The following is a 16697-nucleotide window of genomic DNA, read 5'->3' as shown; positions in this document are numbered from 1 at the left end:
CCACGGACTGGATCCGACGGGAGCCGGCGCGGAAAATATTTAATCCGTTAAGGGTGGACGGGAAAAGTTGCATTACGTAATTAGAGATGACGTCAACTTCTAGCCAATCAGAGGCCGGTGTACAGAATAAGACTTATCAACGTGATTAGTGTACTAAATAGTGTGATATGTGGCGACGCCAAGGCTTGTAAAGACCTTCGGAAGCGTTGTACGCTTCGTACACGCTTCGAAAGTATATAGTCTGACGGTCCCTTGGACCCCTTCGAAATAGAACAAGTCCTCCGTAAAATCACAATAGTATTTTCGCTTACTAATCAAGGTGTACAGACTAGCCAAGGGGGTGTACAGAATAGGCGCTGCCGATGCATAGCGAAGCCCCGCCCGCGACCTAGGGATCGATTTTGTTCACGTGACCAAAACCGTCTCTGATTGGCTAGAAAAATGGCCAATCACATGATCTCGCGATGCGTACACGCGCACTCCTACATGTTGAACAGGGGTGTTGTATGTATACCCCACTATAGAAACATTGACGAGAGGTTTCTATAGACAACGACGTTACAGATGGTTGCTCTGTGCAACAATGTAGCATTCGTGTGTCTATAAAAGGAGCTTCAACACCTCGACAAGTAGATAGGTGTCAAGGTGGGGGCGTACGAGGGAACGAGAGTGGAGATTCGACAATGATATTACTATCCAATGCACTATAAAGTACAAGACGAGAGACAAGGAGCATGAAAGCAATGCAAACCTATCCCAGATACTTATAGCCAGCGGTACAGTTATACCGCAAGGCTACCACGCAGGCACACAAGGCTATGAGCAGGCACACGAGGCTATGGGCAGGCACACGAGGCTATTCGACAGCCACAGTGGGCCTGCCAAGACCGTTCGAGGGGCTTCCAGGTTGTGTCATGACAATAGGGAACAGAGCGCTCCTTCATCTCAAGTTGCACAAGAAGTTTGACATGTCTGATGAGATTAAAATTTATCATACGAACCTCTTCCCATCCGCAACAATGAAGAACCGTTCACGCTGGCTGAAGCATCCAATCGACTCTGCCATCTCCTCACTTGCCAAAGTTGGTGGTAACCGCAAGTCCGTGATCATGGACAAAGACTCTCCCTTCAACCACGTCCTCAAAGTGTACCAGGAGACACGCCGTCCACGCGGATCCTATCTTAGCACGGAGTATCTCGACGCTCTTAATATTCGAGTGTTTGAGATGGACCTCGAAACTGGGAAGCCAGAAGACCCTGGACTGCAGTTTGGCACACCGTGTCCAAGCCAAGAAGTCGACAAGCTCTTTGAGGAGGTATCGGACGACTTTGGGGGATTAGATCAGGGGGACTTGTACTGTACAGGGTATGGAATTACAACTACCATTAAGAACAGTTTTCACGAGATGGGGTTATTTGGTTTCGGGGATAAGCCAAAATCGATTGGTGCATACTACGCTCGAGAGTGAGTGTTGTAATGTCTTCCAAGTCTGACCAAATTATCCATACTTACACACTTCGCTTCAAACAGAAAGAATAGCTCTTCGACAGTTGAGAATCGACTCGGATTCCACAGCAGTTCGCGCGATAAGGAGCCTGACTTTCATACCAGGTTGATTTTTGGAGCATACGACAAGCGCATTCCACATCGAGGATGTATTCTGCTTGACGGAGCCGTTTCGGACGAGCGGTTTTTGCGACGGAGTGAAGTGTACTGTGCTGCTCTTTTGATCGGTGATAAGCTACGCTGGGCCAAAAAGCCTCATGAACGCCATTTCCCTGTAGGTATCCATCTTTGATTGTCGAATTGATGCTAATTAATGCTAATTAATGCTCGACAGGTCTTCATTTACTCGATCTCCGAATCCCAAGGTCGTATAATCCAAGCACATTACGAGCACCCACATTTTATTGTCCGGAAAACGAAACACTTTCTGTTCGAGGAAGGGTCGGCTAGTGGCTACAAAATGATGGTGCGATGGATGTTGAACAATCCAACGGGCGATATGGGGACGCCTCGCAAATCGACCAAGGACCGCGTTCTTAATCTTGTCAAGGCGCTCAAGCCCTCCGTTCACTAGTGGTAAATAATCACAGAAGTCAGCCAATCAGAGAGTTATGCGGCCGTCCATGGAAGGGGGGCTTAGGCTTGTAAAGAAATAAATCAAATCAAATCGAGCCTCGAATTTGATTTGATTTGGATTCGAAAAGGATCGATTTGATTTGAATCGATTTGGATCTCATTTGAATATTTGAATAGCCCCTCTTTTCCAAAGATAATCGGATCCAATCCATGAATCATCTCGATATCGCGGCTTGTCCGTTCACGCTCGGTTACGAAGCATCTCGAGTGCGATTAGTAGAGCTTGTGTGGGTAGTCCACAGACTGGATCCGATAAAAGACCCCCTCCGTCGGATCCAATTCATGGATCATCTCGACGTCAGCGCTCCTAATAGTCCAGACTATTAGGAGGACTATTAGTGCAGACTGCAGTCTACACTAATAGTCTATAGACTATCAGTTCAGTTTGCTACTCTTATATCAGACGAGTAGTCCAGTCTGACTTTACCAGACTGACCAAGAGTAATACACTAATAGTTAGACTAGTAGTGTCGCGTTTCGTCACGTGTAATTCCTGGGCTACAGATGCAGTATCACATGCTAAAGTCCTGGCATCATGGGGTCAGATTCATGATATCGAGGCTCGTCCGTTCGCTCTCGGTTACGAACCATCTCGAGTGTGATCAGTAGGACCTGTCTGGGTGGTTCACAGACTGGATCCGATGAAATACCACGACCCGTCGGATCCAATCCATGGATCATCTCGTGTCAAACTTCTTGTGCAACTTGAGATGAAGGAGCGCTCTGTTTTCTATCTACTTATCGAGGCGCTAAGGCTCCTTTTATAGACACACAAATGCTACATCGTTGCACAGAGCAACCATCTGTAACGTCGTCGCCTATGGTAACCTCTGTTGAGAGAATGGATGCAGGAATGCATGCACATTGGGCTATGGAGGCTTGCCTGTCTGACTATCTAAGGATAATGAACGACTTTAAATACACAGTTACTCGTCTAGGCAGCGGCAGGCTACAGCACAGGCATGAGTGCAGTCTGGACAATGTTACTAACCTCTCGTCTCTATCCAACATCTCGACATCGGGGCTCGTTCGTTAGCGCTCGGTTACGAACCATCTCGAGTGTCTGTGTGGGTGGTCCACAGACTGGATCCGATACGCGGTCCATCTCGACATCGACTTCTATCGAGTAGGGTGCCACCTCGGCCACATGGTCCACGGATTGGATCCGATGACGGTTGAGGTAAGGGAGAATGCCACGTGATCACGTGACACCGCCAAGCCATTAACCAACGTGATTGGTTAACAAGGCGGTCTTGGCGTTGCCACACAGCGCCAAGCCTTAACCAGGCGATTCCAAAATTAAAAAATCAAAAAAAAAAAAAAAAAAAAAAGAAAAATTCAAGTTTATATTTTATAATGCCAAAAATTGCTTCAAAATTGACACCAAATCGTGGTTGACCTATCAAGGACGTAACCGAGTGGTAAAACACTCGGCTTGCAGTCGAACCGATAGAATTGAGGGGCCTTACTAGTGTTCGATCATAGGTAAGGTAAGAGGGTTGTCCGGCCTAGCTTTCTAGGTGCCCTAGATGGGTAAACGTAATGCTCCAGCCAGTGATTGTTGATGATGTCGTCTTGTTCATACCGTTGGGAGGTCACTAATTCACTCTTCCGCAGTTGAACTTGTGTGGCTGAAGCTTTCACTGGCTGCGGCGCCCCATCTATGAGTTCGTTAAAAATGGACTATAGGAGGGGGGCCCCTTTCTTTTTTAGTATTTCCGCTTTAAGTCCTATATCGATGAAGGATCGCGCGAGCCATAATTTATTTCACAGATCTAGAAGACGCTGGATCTATAAAATGGGGGATAAGTAGAAGGATTACGATTATGTTTTTTCTACTTGATGACAATCGCACCCCGGGGGTTGCGATTGTTACAGCCAATCTATTTGTCGTGTCTAGCACTACGCTACATATAGTGATAAAGCCAGCGCACCTCTACCACAGGAGAAGACTTAGCGTTTGCCGTCTGCCCATTAATTGTTTATATTATAGGGGAAGTCTAGGTAGTTAATTAAGACGAATTCATACCTGGATTAATTTCTTGCTTTCAGGTTAGCTAAAGTATTGTGTCAAACTCCTTGTACAACTTGAGTTAAAGGAGTGCTCTGATTTCTATCAAGTTGGGGTCCTGCCTCGTACCTATATATAGAGAAAGATTGTTGCCACCTTTCGGCGTCTCCATGGTCAGCTCCTTAGATGAGATCCTTGCATGCTGAAAATGTCGCCACACATTGTTCAACAGTTATACATACCACCAAAACAAAAACAATGGGGGATAGGAAGAACATCTTAGCCGGCCGCCTTAAGGCGTTCAGCAGAGCTGCACCAGGCTTGCGGTCGACAGCAACGTGCTGCGGACTGTCGGCGTATGTTCCGAGCTTTGAAGCTTTTTTCGCCAGGAAGGCCAGGGCACATGATTCTCTTAACCAGATCAGACATGCCACAGTGACAAGACCGGTCCAGAAAATGATCAGCAACGGGCCATTGCTCATTCTAAGACACTGACTGTTATGGTAAGAATCCAGGAAACCCATCGCCAATCTAAATCTTGCAAGATAAATGCGCCAGCAATTGGCCCTGTTTCCAGTACGTTAGTTCCAATCTTGCAACATGCCGAGCTACAGACACATGCCCACAACAGGACCCATTAGCGGGCCTAGGACAAAGGCTGTCATTTTAGAGCCTCGCTGTTCGCGGGGATACATGTCGGCCACACTTCCTGCACCCAGGACAAGACATGCCGAACCTGCTGAGCCGGCGAGAAAGCGAATCCCGAAAAGGCTATCCAACGAAGGTGCAACTGCGCAAGCCACCGTGAAGACCAGGTACAGAACGTTGGTGATGTGTGGTAGATGATTACCCGACCGTAGGTCTCTGATAATGGAGCAAACAAGAGCGGCCCAAAGAAGTAGCCGATCAAAAATATCGAGACAGAAAACGTGGTGAAGAATTCGCTGGCACTGCTGAAAATCGGCCATTACTCGCGGTATGCTCGGGGCAAACATCGATGATGCAAGAGGTCTAGATACGCCGATCAGCATTCTCGAAAGAGCCTTTGAAAACCGAACAGAGTATATGTTGAACAAACGATAACCTATCGTTCATGGCAAACCTACTCATTTTGTAACATTCACCTCCTGGCGTGCAACTCCATTGACAAGCAACAGCACCAGCATACACCTCGTAGATAGATATATAGATGGGCTCTATCCCACACTCATTTGGAGAGCCCAGAGCAGTCAATACATCTCGAGTTGCACACAGTTTGACAGTATACGTGATGAAAGACGTTGTTGACATAAGAGACAGGTTCAACGCTTTAGTTAATGATGGCCAGTTCAAACGGATTTGCTGGGTCATCATCACCGTCTCAGTCGACGTTATTGTCCGACTGTGCATGTTCTTCCAATGTAGCAGCTTCGACACCCATGGTCTGCAAGTGGGAACGGTTATAATATCACAGGAAGTAACTTGAGGAAGCCAATTGAGGACAGCTAGATATTATAATGGATGATGAACGCAGTCGCCGATGACTCCCACGTATGGATTTTAAGTGCAGCTCTGCCGAGACGCATCGCATACTTCCACTCGCCATCCCAAGCGCATAATCCTGACGGGGCATCATTTACGGCTTCCACTGTCATTGATCACCTGCGACAATGAGTGTGTTGAGACTAGGTACCCCAAATACGAATACGGAACAACCCCCCGATGTCGGAGACATGGTGCCAAGTGTATTCCAGATTTGATAAAAAAAGTTATCTAATCTTATCTTATCTTATCTGGTCAGATGATAATAGAGAAAGGAGATCGTATTGGTAACTAGTTGAGGAGGTGAAGGTTGCGCTGGTCCAGTATCCTCGTGGCATGAGCCAGTCCCACTGTGCCGCAGCCTTTAGAAGTACAAGGAGACACATCTAGATCGAGCTTTATCGAATGTCGACCTTGCGGCCTCATACGAGTCTAAAAGAATATCCGACAATTCTCAGTCTAAGGTTGAATCCAGCTCTGAAGACGCTAGATTGTAAGTTCATAGGAGACTACATCTCTCTTCACCAGATCGATTCTGTGCGAGATCGGAAGGCTAAGAAGCACTTTAGCGAGATCAACATGTTTCTCGTGTGGTCTGATCACTTTTTAGTACATGCTGGGAGTGGTGGTGGTGGTGATGGTGCTGCTGCTACTGAACCTTCCGTGCCGTGTCAAGCAATTGCTACAAATTGTGCGTCTTCTGCTCCGAAGTTTTCCACCTACTCTAATCTTGCTGGTCGATGAATCTACACAAACTACTGAAGCTGGCGCAGTCATAATTCTTACTCCGAAATATATGCTTCGTCGATACATCATCCAGCTTCGAGCGCAACATCTGGAATTCCAGGAATGGGCATCAGCGACCCACCAATACAGCCCGGACGAGGCGGAGCTCAGGCGATGGATGAGAAGGGCTTCTTCGACGACCGAGTTCAGACATCTAACAGTGGCGAATATGAAGAATCTCACGTGCAACGCAAGCATGCGGAACATGCTAAAGAATCTCCAGGCGTCGCGCGCATGGCGGCCATTGCAAAAGTCGTGACCACACCGAAACGAGTGTCTTTCTTTGTGAGTATCTTCCTGGCCGGCTATGCATTTGGATTGGACTATCTCGTCCGCAACACCTATCTAGCGTACGCCACGGCGTCTTATCAACAACACTCTTTGTTGGCCACCGTCAACGTTGTCCGGGGAGTCATCGTTGCTGCCCTCCAACCCTCGCTGGCAAAGCTGGCCGACGTTTTTGGCCGTGTCGAAGTCTTTGGCTTCGGTGTGGTTATCTACACTGTGGGCAGCATCGTTGAGGCTTGTGCCAACAATGTGCAAAGTTTCGCAGCTGGAGCACTTCTATACCAGCTAGGGTATACAACGTCACTCTTGATGATAGAGATTATGATTGCGGATGTTACGTCGGTGAAGAATCGACTCTTCTTCGCCTTCATGCCCAACTTCCCCTACTTAGTCAATACCTGGATTAGCGGGAACGTTACTGCAGCAACCCTATCGACAATGTCCTGGAAATGGGGCATTGGGATGTTCTGCATCATCTATCCCGTGTGCGCTGCACCCCTCATTGTGCTCATGGTTCTTCTCGGGCGTCAAGCTCGCAAATCCACTCCTGAGAGACGATACCCTCCATTGCTCCAGTCACTCAAGGGCCTCTTCTGGGAGCTTGACATTACAGGCGTGGTGTTGCTGACCGCTTCCCTGGCCATGATCATGATTCCTTTGACCCTGGCTGGTGGGGTTGGCGAAAAATGGGACAATGCTGGGATATTGGCTCCTCTGATCATCGGCATTGCGTTGCTGCCTGCTTTCCTACTCTGGGAAAGCAAAACATCTCACCCATTACTGCCGTTCTACTTTTTCAAGGACCGTATGGTTTGGGCTTGCTTGGCGTTAGGTTGCTTCTGCACTTTTGCATACACGACTCATGCCAACTACTTGTTCACCCTGCTTGTTGTATCCTACGATTTCAGTATTGGAGCTGCTACTCGCATTGCGTCTGTCTATGGGTTCTGCGCGGTCCTCTCAGCCGCTATCTTGGGTTTGATCATCATGAAAGTGCGCCGGCTTAAAGCGTTTGTTCTCTGCGGAGTGGTGGCTTCATTCATAGGAATCGGTCTGCTGATCAGATATCGAGGCGGTCCTGATTCTAAAGCCGGTGTCATTGCCGGAGAAGTTTTCGTTGGCCTTGCAGGGGGGTTCTTCCCGTATCCGAGTTTGATTCTTATTCAAACTGTTGCGAAGCACCAGCACATCGGCGTTTTGATAGGTCTCATGTTTACCGTCAACAACTTGGGTGTGGCCCTTGGAAGCTGTGTGTCAGGCGCCATCTGGACACAGACTTTGTACAAGGAACTCAACAAAAATCTAGCACCATTCAACAACGCCACTCTGGCTCCAGCCCTTTACGCGGCTCCTTTCTACGTCGTGCCCGAATACCCTATCGGCTCTCCGGAGCGAGACGCCATCATCGTCAGCTACAGATATATTCAGCGCCTCCTGACAATTACGGCCGCGGGACTTACAGTTCCCGTGTTCATTGCCGCTGTTTTCTTGCGGGACCCGAAACTGGCAACCGAGCAAACGCAGCCGGAAGTGGAGCATCGAAATTCGAAAGTCGAACACCCAGAAACGAGAGATAGACCCTGGGCGAGCAGGTTGTGGCAGGCTTTCTGGAGTTAGAATCGACCACGGCCTGGCGAAGCTGGGGACCGTCAGTTGTCTCAACAAGTAGTGCGTACACAAGTGCTGGAGGCACTTATTCGTTGCTAGCCCTGCTGAATGTCTAATCTGCACACATGTCCCACCAATCATGTCATTGTTCAGAAAAATAGTTTCAAGCCTCTCTCCTCACTCTTGGACAGGATGGCATTAGCTAGGTCATGATTTTCAAACGGCGGTTGCAGATGTCAAAATCCTTGAAGTGGCTGGCCGTAATTAGGCCTTGATGGTCCGGGTCATGTCAAGGCCTAATCACCATTGACAGGCAACAGCGTTGACGTGCACTCATTAGACAGATATATAGAAGGGCTCCATGCCACCCTCTGACCGAATTCGATCAGAGCACTTTTACAATTCAAGAAGTTTGACATCTGCACAACGACGAGCCTTCGCAACGTCTACGGGAAGGTCGTCAGGAACGCAGCAAGGAGATAGGTAGAACAGAGCATTCAATACATCTCAAGTTGCACCCTGTTTGACAGAAATATATGTGCCGCGCTTCATTCATCCCCCAGGAGTACGACAGTACGGGCTGCAGAAAAGGGTGCAGCCGGCCCATGAATTGGCAACCCTCACTACCGGCCTTTCCCCCTCCCCACGCACCGGCGTGAATTCCGAGTGGAGGCACCGTGGCCTGAGAGCCCGTAGACATCGAGAGCTCATTGTGATCTGCCAGCGAAATCAAACTAGTCCCATTGGCATTGAACGAAGAGGAAGAGAGAAAGGTACTCCTATATACAAGCCATGTTCCGAACAGCAGCTCCCAACGAACAAAACACTCTATCAATTTCTCTATCGGCGGTGGAGAATTCTCCAGATTCCCAGCAGCTCGAGCCCGCAGAACGACCACCAGGTTCTGCACCACAGCGTTACCGTACCGAAGGGCCACAAGGTCCGCCTCTGTGTCATTGAGACTTCGCCCCGTCATCCCTTCCACCAATTTCCTGATCGGCGTAATGGCGGCCTGTCCAATGCCAGCATGGAGAAAGCGTTGCACTTTCAACGTCTGGCCCTGGTCAGTGGCGACCAATCTGCCATTGTGAGTGGCGTTCTGACTGCGGTCGATGCAGCCGGACACCCTCCTATTACACGCCGCGATAATCGCATAGGCCCAGAACACTAGACTGGTATGATAGAGGCCAACCGCTGGTGACTCTCGGAGGTGGCCTATCGCAAATTTCTTCGTCGTACCAAGTATTTGCCCAGCATGCCACAACGGCTCACGCGACTCAGCCTGAGTGGACCATCGCCGAAACGAATGGAACATTTTTCGGGCTTCTTCTGCGCCTTCTCTCTCTGCTAGGACTTGTACATCTTCCAACGAGGCATGTAAATGCATGGAACAACGTTCAAAGGCCAACAAGGGCATTGGGTCCAAGTCGTAGTCAAAGTGGCGGCATCCGACTAGAGGTGGTGGAGCAAGGTAGTGGCGTCTTGATACTGAGAGTTCGTGACGAGGGCATCTTTATGGCCGTGTAAAGTCGTCTGTGCCCGTACGGTCGAGAGCCTCTCGCGGTGTGCGTAGACCAGGCTCCAAATTGCCGATCAAAGCACTCTTTCAATCAAAGAAGTTTGACACTAGGTGATCAATCAAACGGGTTCCAGGACCAGGGAAAAATTAAATCTGTGTGGTTCGGCTCCATATTCACAATTTCGGAGGCAACAGGAGGGAGGAACCTGGAGGCCTTGAGGTCAAACCGCACCTACGACAGCCGTAAACTGATACCGAGTCGGCACTTGAGTGCTCCACGATCGTATAGCTGCCGGGGAACTGTCTAGCATTATGTGGGGCCGAGAAAGATTGTCACAAAAATGCTCAAAGAAAAAGCGAGGGCTGACAATGAAGGGACAACGACAACCATCTTCCGCCAGCTGCACTTGCTGCTTCCAAATGATCATAATAGATTTCACTCTTCTAGGTCATTCCACTTCAGTCAAACTGCTGGTTGGTGTCGCATTTGCAGTGGTGGTCTTGACAATCCGCGCGCAATCGTTTTCTCCCAACGATATCCTTCCGTACCCGGTCCCAAGATAGCGAACTTCGCTCACTGGTGGCATGTTTGGAAGACTTGGCAGGGGAATTTTGAGAAATGGGACATCGAACAGCATGCCGAGCACGGTCTGCTTCTCAGCAGAGTAATGAAAGGATCCAAGCTGAGAATGACATAGGCAAAATCCTCCGAGTCGCACCCAACATGTATAGTGTCGATGATCCAGAGGCGGCCAAATAATCTACGGCATCAGCAACCCAATGATCAAGTCCAAGTGGTACGAAGCTTGGGGCGATCCTAGGGTTCCTAACTATAATCTATTTTCGGCACGAGACAACAAATTTCACGCCGGAATGCGGCGATTGGTGGCCAATATGTATTCCATGACGGCCATAAAGTCTTACGAGCCTTACATAGAGGACTGCATCTCCACATTACTGCGACATTTTGATGCAATGGCTGCTCAAGGAGACTCGATGGACTTACAGTTCTGGATGCAGTGCTACGCATTTGATGTCATCGGGCAGTTAGCCGTGAGTTTGGCGTCTTTCTTGTCTCCTCTACAGGATATGCTGATCTTTATCAAAACAGTATGGGAAACGCATTGGTTTCTTGGACTCTGGCGGGACCGATATTGACGGCATCGTGAACAGCTTAGACGTCGGCACGGACTTTTCACTCCTTCTAGGCTTGGACTCTCGGCTACTGCCTTTGCTGGCTGCAAGATACGGAAACCCAATTTTCGGCTTACTGAACTGGGTCACAAAGCTCGAAAACCTTCGTAAAATCTCAACTGAAGAGGTCCAGAATGCAACGAATACTGTCGAGGATTTCTGCACGAAGCTGGAAAAGAGCCGGGAGGAAGATCCCCTAACTTACAACACTTATCGTGGTGACAATGCTAAAGTAGCTAATGTTACAGTAGGAAGCGACGCCACGAGTATTCGCTGACGGGAATCATGTACTACCTCTTGAAAGAACCTCACACCTTTGCGAAGCTCAGGGCGGAGATTTTCGATGCTATGGCATCAGGTGAAGTGAGCAATCCAATCACTTTTGACCAGGCCCAGAAACTGCCCTACCTTCAGGCGGCGATCAAAGAAGGTATGAGACTACACCCTGCGACGGGCCTGCCCATGTGGAGAGTGGTTCCAAAGGGAGGTGTGATGATTTTGGGGACTTTCTTTCCCGAAGGAGTAAGTGTTACCACTACGACTCGCTTTCGAGGGGAGTGCTGAACCCTTTCGGTTGTAGTCAATGGTGGAAATCAACACCTGGGTTGCGCACAGGAATACGAATATATTTGGTCCTGACCCAGCCCGGTGTCGGCTCGAGAGGTGGCTTCCGGACAAGACTGCCCCGGAAAAGCTGGCAGAGATGGAGCGGTACCATATTCCCTTTGGGGCTGGGACACGAACATGTCTTGGAAAGAACATATCGATCCTAGAGATGTCCAAAGTCATTCCGGAGCTGGTCAGAAGATATGATTTCGAGCTTCTGTCTGAAGAGATGAGGTATACCAACCGGTGGTTCGTCAAGCAGAAAGACCTTCGCGTGCGTTTGAGGCGATTAGCTCAATAGCATCACAGATTGCATCCAAAATTGTCGGGACGCATGTTGAAATTTGAGAGCATATCTCCAGAAAAAGGTCTCACATGAAGCAAGCACGGTGGATTGTCTTGGCGAATTTCCCTTTGTCAAGCAAGTTGAATGAATCGGTTGACCATCCATCCTAGTTATTGGGGCACGGTTCAACTAAATCCATGTCTTATGGGTGGCAGGATTGTCGAAGACCGATGCCAGCCTTCCTCCACTTTGATGCCACGACCTATTTGTAACTACAGAGGCCTCATATCGTCGAATGACTGACTAGGAACTAGAACACCCTGGTATCTGACACTGTTTTCTGAAGAAGGCTGTGGGTAGGGCAAGTGTGGTTATGTTCATTCAACTTAGCGGCTTAGAGCGTAGTGATGTGATTATAACAGGTACCCATACGCCAAAAGCACTCTGCGGTAGTATATTCGCTGCTCTGCACTCGGTGAAGGACCGCCTTCTCACGCAATCTGCTCATCTTTTCTCGTCGTCATTCCCTTTACTGGTATCTGTTGCCTCTGTGTCCTGCGCTGCCTCCAGCCGAGCCTGATCTTCCATTACCCTGATCTCTACAGGAGCATCGATGTGTCCACCGAACCCGGCGCCCGGGTCCTTGAAGAACATGCTTGCTATAAATGTGTGTTAGTTCCGTTCGAAAAAGAAATCTGAAGTTGTGTCTTGTTGAGCTAGAAGAACCTACCAATGATGGCGACGAGCAAAACCACCCGCTTGCAATCCATGCATTGCGGAATGCAATTCCGTATGCTTCCACCAGCGCGATACCAGCTGCCTGGATGATCTGCTGTGAGATTCCCGGGACTTTTTCCAAAGCAGGTTGATCTTGGGTAGTCAAAGCGCTGATCAACAATCCCAGGGAGGATGCCGGCAGACCCAAAGACAGAGTTGCTGCAGCTGCCTTGCGGGGTATGCTGCTAACTAGAGAGCCAGACCCCGCACCGCTTTTCGTCGGACTGAGTATAAGCCGGCGAGATAGGCAGCCACGATGGCACTCAGAAAAGTTATACCGAAATGCAGTGCGGTGATTAGCAGGTCAGACTGCGTGAAGACGCTGACTTTGTACGCAAAATATGCGTTGGCGGCGAAGAAAGCAAGTCCCTCTGTGAAGATGGTGAATAAAGCAATAGGAAAATTCCGTCTGTGAAAAGTCCATGGTGTAGAATGCCGTCTTTCTTGAAGCGCCATTCGTAGAGTCCGAAAGCCAGCATGAGAAGGATGCCAAAGATGAAGGGGGCTAGTATGTGGGCATTTGTCCACCCATACGGGTTTTGAGACCAGGACAAGGCAATACAGAACAGCAACAACCCTGGGGTAAAGAGAAAATAGCCGACCCAGTCTAGTCTCAGGAGCTTTTCAGACGCCTTCAGAGATATTTGGAGCTCTCGTGGGAGTGGATTGTAGCAAAGCGCACATCCGATCGCTGAAGCTGCATAGAAAGCCGCAACGACATAGAAGTAGATGCGGTAGTTTTCGAGGTTGCCACTAGCGTACGACCCTATTTCCCGCCCGGAGTGTCATCGCCCTATTCACCTTCGCTATATCAACCCTAGCCGTCCATCCCACGCTCATTCCGGTGTAACGGGGTAGTACCGTTCTGGACGCCAGAAATATCCCATCACGAATCAATCAGGTCACTAGCTACCACAATCTTCCAAGCTCTGCCAAACCCAATCTATCCGGCTCAACCACATCAAAAAGCTCTCCTCCACTGCCCTCTCGACTCCCGTCAAGCACTACTGTTGAACACACTCCTGACGAAGCTCCTGCTGATACCAAAACTTTATCGACTTCCCGTTCCTCGCGCCATCCCTCCTTTCTCTCTGGTAGACGGAGTGTAGGACAACGGGCGGGAACGGGGAAAAGGGAGTCGATTGTCTCGAATGAAGACGGCAGGAGCCTCACCCTTGGTCCCGGCTCATAAATTCCTTCAGATCCGATAGATCCTTAGTCGCATTCTATCAGTCTCGAAGTTCGTCTGGACGAGGCACGTCTGGTTTGGAGAACACATCCACCTGACTTTGCTCTTGTCGAAGCGCTGTTGTCTGTGCGCGCCGTAACTGCTGATCGGTTTGTAAAGGCTCGACTGGCTTATCTGATGGCCGGCTAATTGTGTCTTCCCTCTCGTATGATTCGCCACCTTCCACTTGATCTTCAGGTGGTGGCATGGTTCCCCTCGTCGGCGGTGGAGTTTGTGGTTTGGGTAGAAACTCGTCTCCCTGCTTCCTCTGAGAATTTGCTACTTCCCTGTTGTGGATGACCGTCTCCCGATATGCATCCAGTGCGCTACGAAGTGTCCGTAGCCGTGTATCCGCACCGTAGTCAAGGATGTTCTTAATGGCTCGGGAAACTGCTCGTATGCCATTGGCGTCGTTCAAGAGATGTTGTGACAGTCCTTCGACATGAAAGCTATGTTGCCCTCCTTCAGCCGGAGCTTTTAGCCAGTGTACGTTAACACAAACTAGTTGATGGTCCATACTGATGGAGAAATATTGTGGCTCGTCGTAATCGAAGTTTTCCATTCCGAAGCTGCGTTGTATCAGTTCTATGTTGCCGTTTAAGGCGACAGCGCCAGCACCAGCGGCTTGATTTGTTGCGATATAGTGAGTTCCATTCTTGACCTGTGATTTGAATTCGATCTCCAGAAACGGAAATCGAACTTTCTGGTCCGGGGCGGCGTAGCTTCGGCCGAACTGGTCGACAAGAAGTTCAATTGTCCTAAGCTGTTTATGATTGAAGGCTGTCTCAGAATATCCAAATGCGACATCAGGTTTCGGTTTAGGTAAGGGGAGCGGGTTGGTTAGGAGGTCTCGGTCCACTGGGACGGGGACAGAATTGAACCACGTTTGATTAACATTCGATATTAATCTTGAATCGGGAACCATACTCATAGCAGGAATGATACCAGGGACTAATTGTTGGATAATGACATCTTCACTCTCATTCTCAGCCTTGCGTGCTTTGACTACCAGCTGTTGAGCTGTATCGTCATCCATTTCCGGAGATGCTCGTGAACGGGAAATTATTCTGTTTGCTCGCTGTATCAGTTTTACCGGGGGATCATTGCGACGGATATAAATGTTCCGGAAACCCAAGGACTGCCGATAATCCGTATCATGAACATTTGCAGCATATTTCTCAGACTTATTGGACGTGGATATCGTGCTGCTCCCTAAACCGTTCGCGAGGGATGGAGGGAAGGGGATAGGTTTGCGAGGCATGTTTACTAGTGCCTCGGGAAGTGGTGCTTCGTTTTCTGTCGAGGCTCTACGAGTCCAAGAGGACTCGCTCAACCAATTCTTGATAAAGCCTTCCTTGTCTAGTCTGGTTATTACCTCACTGTGCGACGCTAACGTGTATCTCGGACGTTTCGCTTCGTGGTTCGATTCGTCTTCGTCATTCACACAGCATCGCCGTTTGACTGTTTGTATCAGCGACGTGATTCATTGATGTGAGAGGCAAAATGACTGACTGCTCCTAGGTACTCCTACGTTCGCCGGTAAGGTCGGAAGCCGGCCTTCGTCCTTCTCTTTCCAGCAATAGTGTTGCTTCACCGCAGCTCTTTGATGAGGTGATAACCTCGTCTGTCCTCTTCCTCTCGCGGTTCGTTGTTGGTTCGCGGCTTGTTTCTCTTGTAGTCGTGGGCTCTTGCGAGACGGCTTCGAGCTCACTCCTTGGGCGCTTTCCTGACGCTGGTGGTTAGCTGCACGCGGTCAGTAATATGGCAAGTGGATAACGAGAACTATGGTATAGAGGGGAAAGGGACTGACGGCTCTCCTGTATTCTTTGACTTTTTCGCTGGTGGTCAGTTTTGTCTTCGCCTTTGGCAGAACGGTGCCGTTTTCCTGTAGTCATTCAGTCAAGTTGAGTTCCAAGTCATAAACAGGTGTTTCCTACGGCTCGAGCGATCAGGCTTGATCCATGGTTGGCCAACTTGGTTACAACCTCTTCCTGCTCTGCCGGTGTCTTGCTTTGCAACTCTTGCTGCCATATCGACCGACAGTTGAGGAACAAGCCTGCTTTCTATAGCAAGCAAAAAAAGGTAGAAGTGTGGCTCGCACTCAGAGGCCAGAGTCGAAAGTCTTTTGCGGAGCCGATGAAGTTTTGAAACTCAGTGGAGCGATAACTTGGCGGCGAACAAACAGCCAATCATGAAGGACCAACATTCAGTCAGTTATTTGGATCAGGGACTTCACGCCTATGGAGACGATGCAACGAACCTAAGGATGATGGCGCCTAATTACGATGGGACATTGATCCTGAGCTTTGCCCCATCCGGTCACATATGATAGGATACGTCCTATGCAAGTTTGCGCCATGTGAAGAGAAACAGTGAACTTTCTCCCAGAGCAACGTCTGGCTGCTACAATGATATTATCGGTTCCCGTTCAACGTCGCCCCATTCCAGTAGCTATACCGCCCTTTGTCTGCCGTCCCAGTCAGTGCCATTACTTTCCATTGCCTCGAGTTTTGTTGCAACACCGAGCTCCCCGACACTTGTTGCTTGCCCTTTCGTAGAGGTCCACTTCATTCGTAGTATAGGAGACGGTGAGGTTCCCGTTGGTGGGAGAAGAAAGTGGTGTGAAACAGTGAAATGACTCATCTACGTTGTGAACCCCTTCACTGCGTTTATAATATTGATGATTCCATTGAACTAAATTTGGGGAATCAAGTCGTCCTTCTAGCTGAT

The 16697-nt window shown here is 49.1% G+C and overlaps 7 protein-coding genes across 7 annotated transcripts; 4 read left to right on the top strand and 3 right to left on the bottom strand.

The window, feature by feature from the left end:
* Window positions 1-1019: 1019 nt before the first annotated feature.
* Window positions 1020-2081, top strand: Z518_05627 (uncharacterized protein; the record flags this gene model as incomplete). The annotated part of the gene is made up of 3 exons (XM_013416439.1): window positions 1020-1465; window positions 1532-1781; window positions 1842-2081. The coding sequence occupies 3 exons, from the start codon at window positions 1020-1022 to the stop codon at window positions 2079-2081; spliced, it is 936 nt and encodes a 311-aa protein (XP_013271893.1).
* Window positions 2082-6524: 4443 nt separating this feature from the next.
* Z518_05626 (uncharacterized protein) lies at window positions 6525-8366 on the top strand (the record flags this gene model as incomplete). The annotated part of the gene is made up of 1 exon (XM_013416438.1): window positions 6525-8366. The coding sequence occupies one exon, from the start codon at window positions 6525-6527 to the stop codon at window positions 8364-8366; it is 1842 nt and encodes a 613-aa protein (XP_013271892.1).
* Window positions 8367-8753: 387 nt separating this feature from the next.
* Z518_05625 (uncharacterized protein) lies at window positions 8754-9774 on the bottom strand (the record flags this gene model as incomplete). The annotated part of the gene is made up of 2 exons (XM_013416437.1): window positions 8754-8803; window positions 9009-9774. 2 exons carry the CDS (start codon window positions 9772-9774, stop codon window positions 8754-8756), a joined length of 816 nt encoding a protein of 271 aa, XP_013271891.1.
* Window positions 9775-10656: 882 nt separating this feature from the next.
* Window positions 10657-11347, top strand: Z518_05624 (uncharacterized protein; the record flags this gene model as incomplete). Its single annotated transcript, XM_013416436.1, has 2 exons — window positions 10657-10929; window positions 10988-11347. 2 exons carry the CDS (start codon window positions 10657-10659, stop codon window positions 11345-11347), a joined length of 633 nt encoding a protein of 210 aa, XP_013271890.1.
* Window positions 11348-11355: 8 nt separating this feature from the next.
* Window positions 11356-11977, top strand: Z518_05623 (uncharacterized protein; the record flags this gene model as incomplete). Its single annotated transcript, XM_013416435.1, has 2 exons — window positions 11356-11592; window positions 11651-11977. The coding sequence occupies 2 exons, from the start codon at window positions 11356-11358 to the stop codon at window positions 11975-11977; spliced, it is 564 nt and encodes a 187-aa protein (XP_013271889.1).
* Window positions 11978-12466: 489 nt separating this feature from the next.
* Window positions 12467-12732, bottom strand: Z518_05622 (uncharacterized protein; the record flags this gene model as incomplete). The annotated part of the gene is made up of 2 exons (XM_013416434.1): window positions 12467-12621; window positions 12693-12732. 2 exons carry the CDS (start codon window positions 12730-12732, stop codon window positions 12467-12469), a joined length of 195 nt encoding a protein of 64 aa, XP_013271888.1.
* A 1236-nt stretch (window positions 12733-13968) lies between these two features.
* Window positions 13969-15228, bottom strand: Z518_05621 (uncharacterized protein; the record flags this gene model as incomplete). Its single annotated transcript, XM_013416433.1, has 1 exon — window positions 13969-15228. One exon carries the CDS (start codon window positions 15226-15228, stop codon window positions 13969-13971), a length of 1260 nt encoding a protein of 419 aa, XP_013271887.1.
* Window positions 15229-16697: the final 1469 nt, after the last annotated feature.

The sequence above is a fragment of the Rhinocladiella mackenziei genome (assembly GCF_000835555.1).
Source record: "Rhinocladiella mackenziei CBS 650.93 unplaced genomic scaffold supercont1.4, whole genome shotgun sequence".
Classification (NCBI taxonomy): domain Eukaryota; kingdom Fungi; phylum Ascomycota; class Eurotiomycetes; order Chaetothyriales; family Herpotrichiellaceae; genus Rhinocladiella; species Rhinocladiella mackenziei.
Note: the sequence above shows the minus strand (reverse complement) of the source record. Positions and strands in the feature narration are given on the sequence as shown.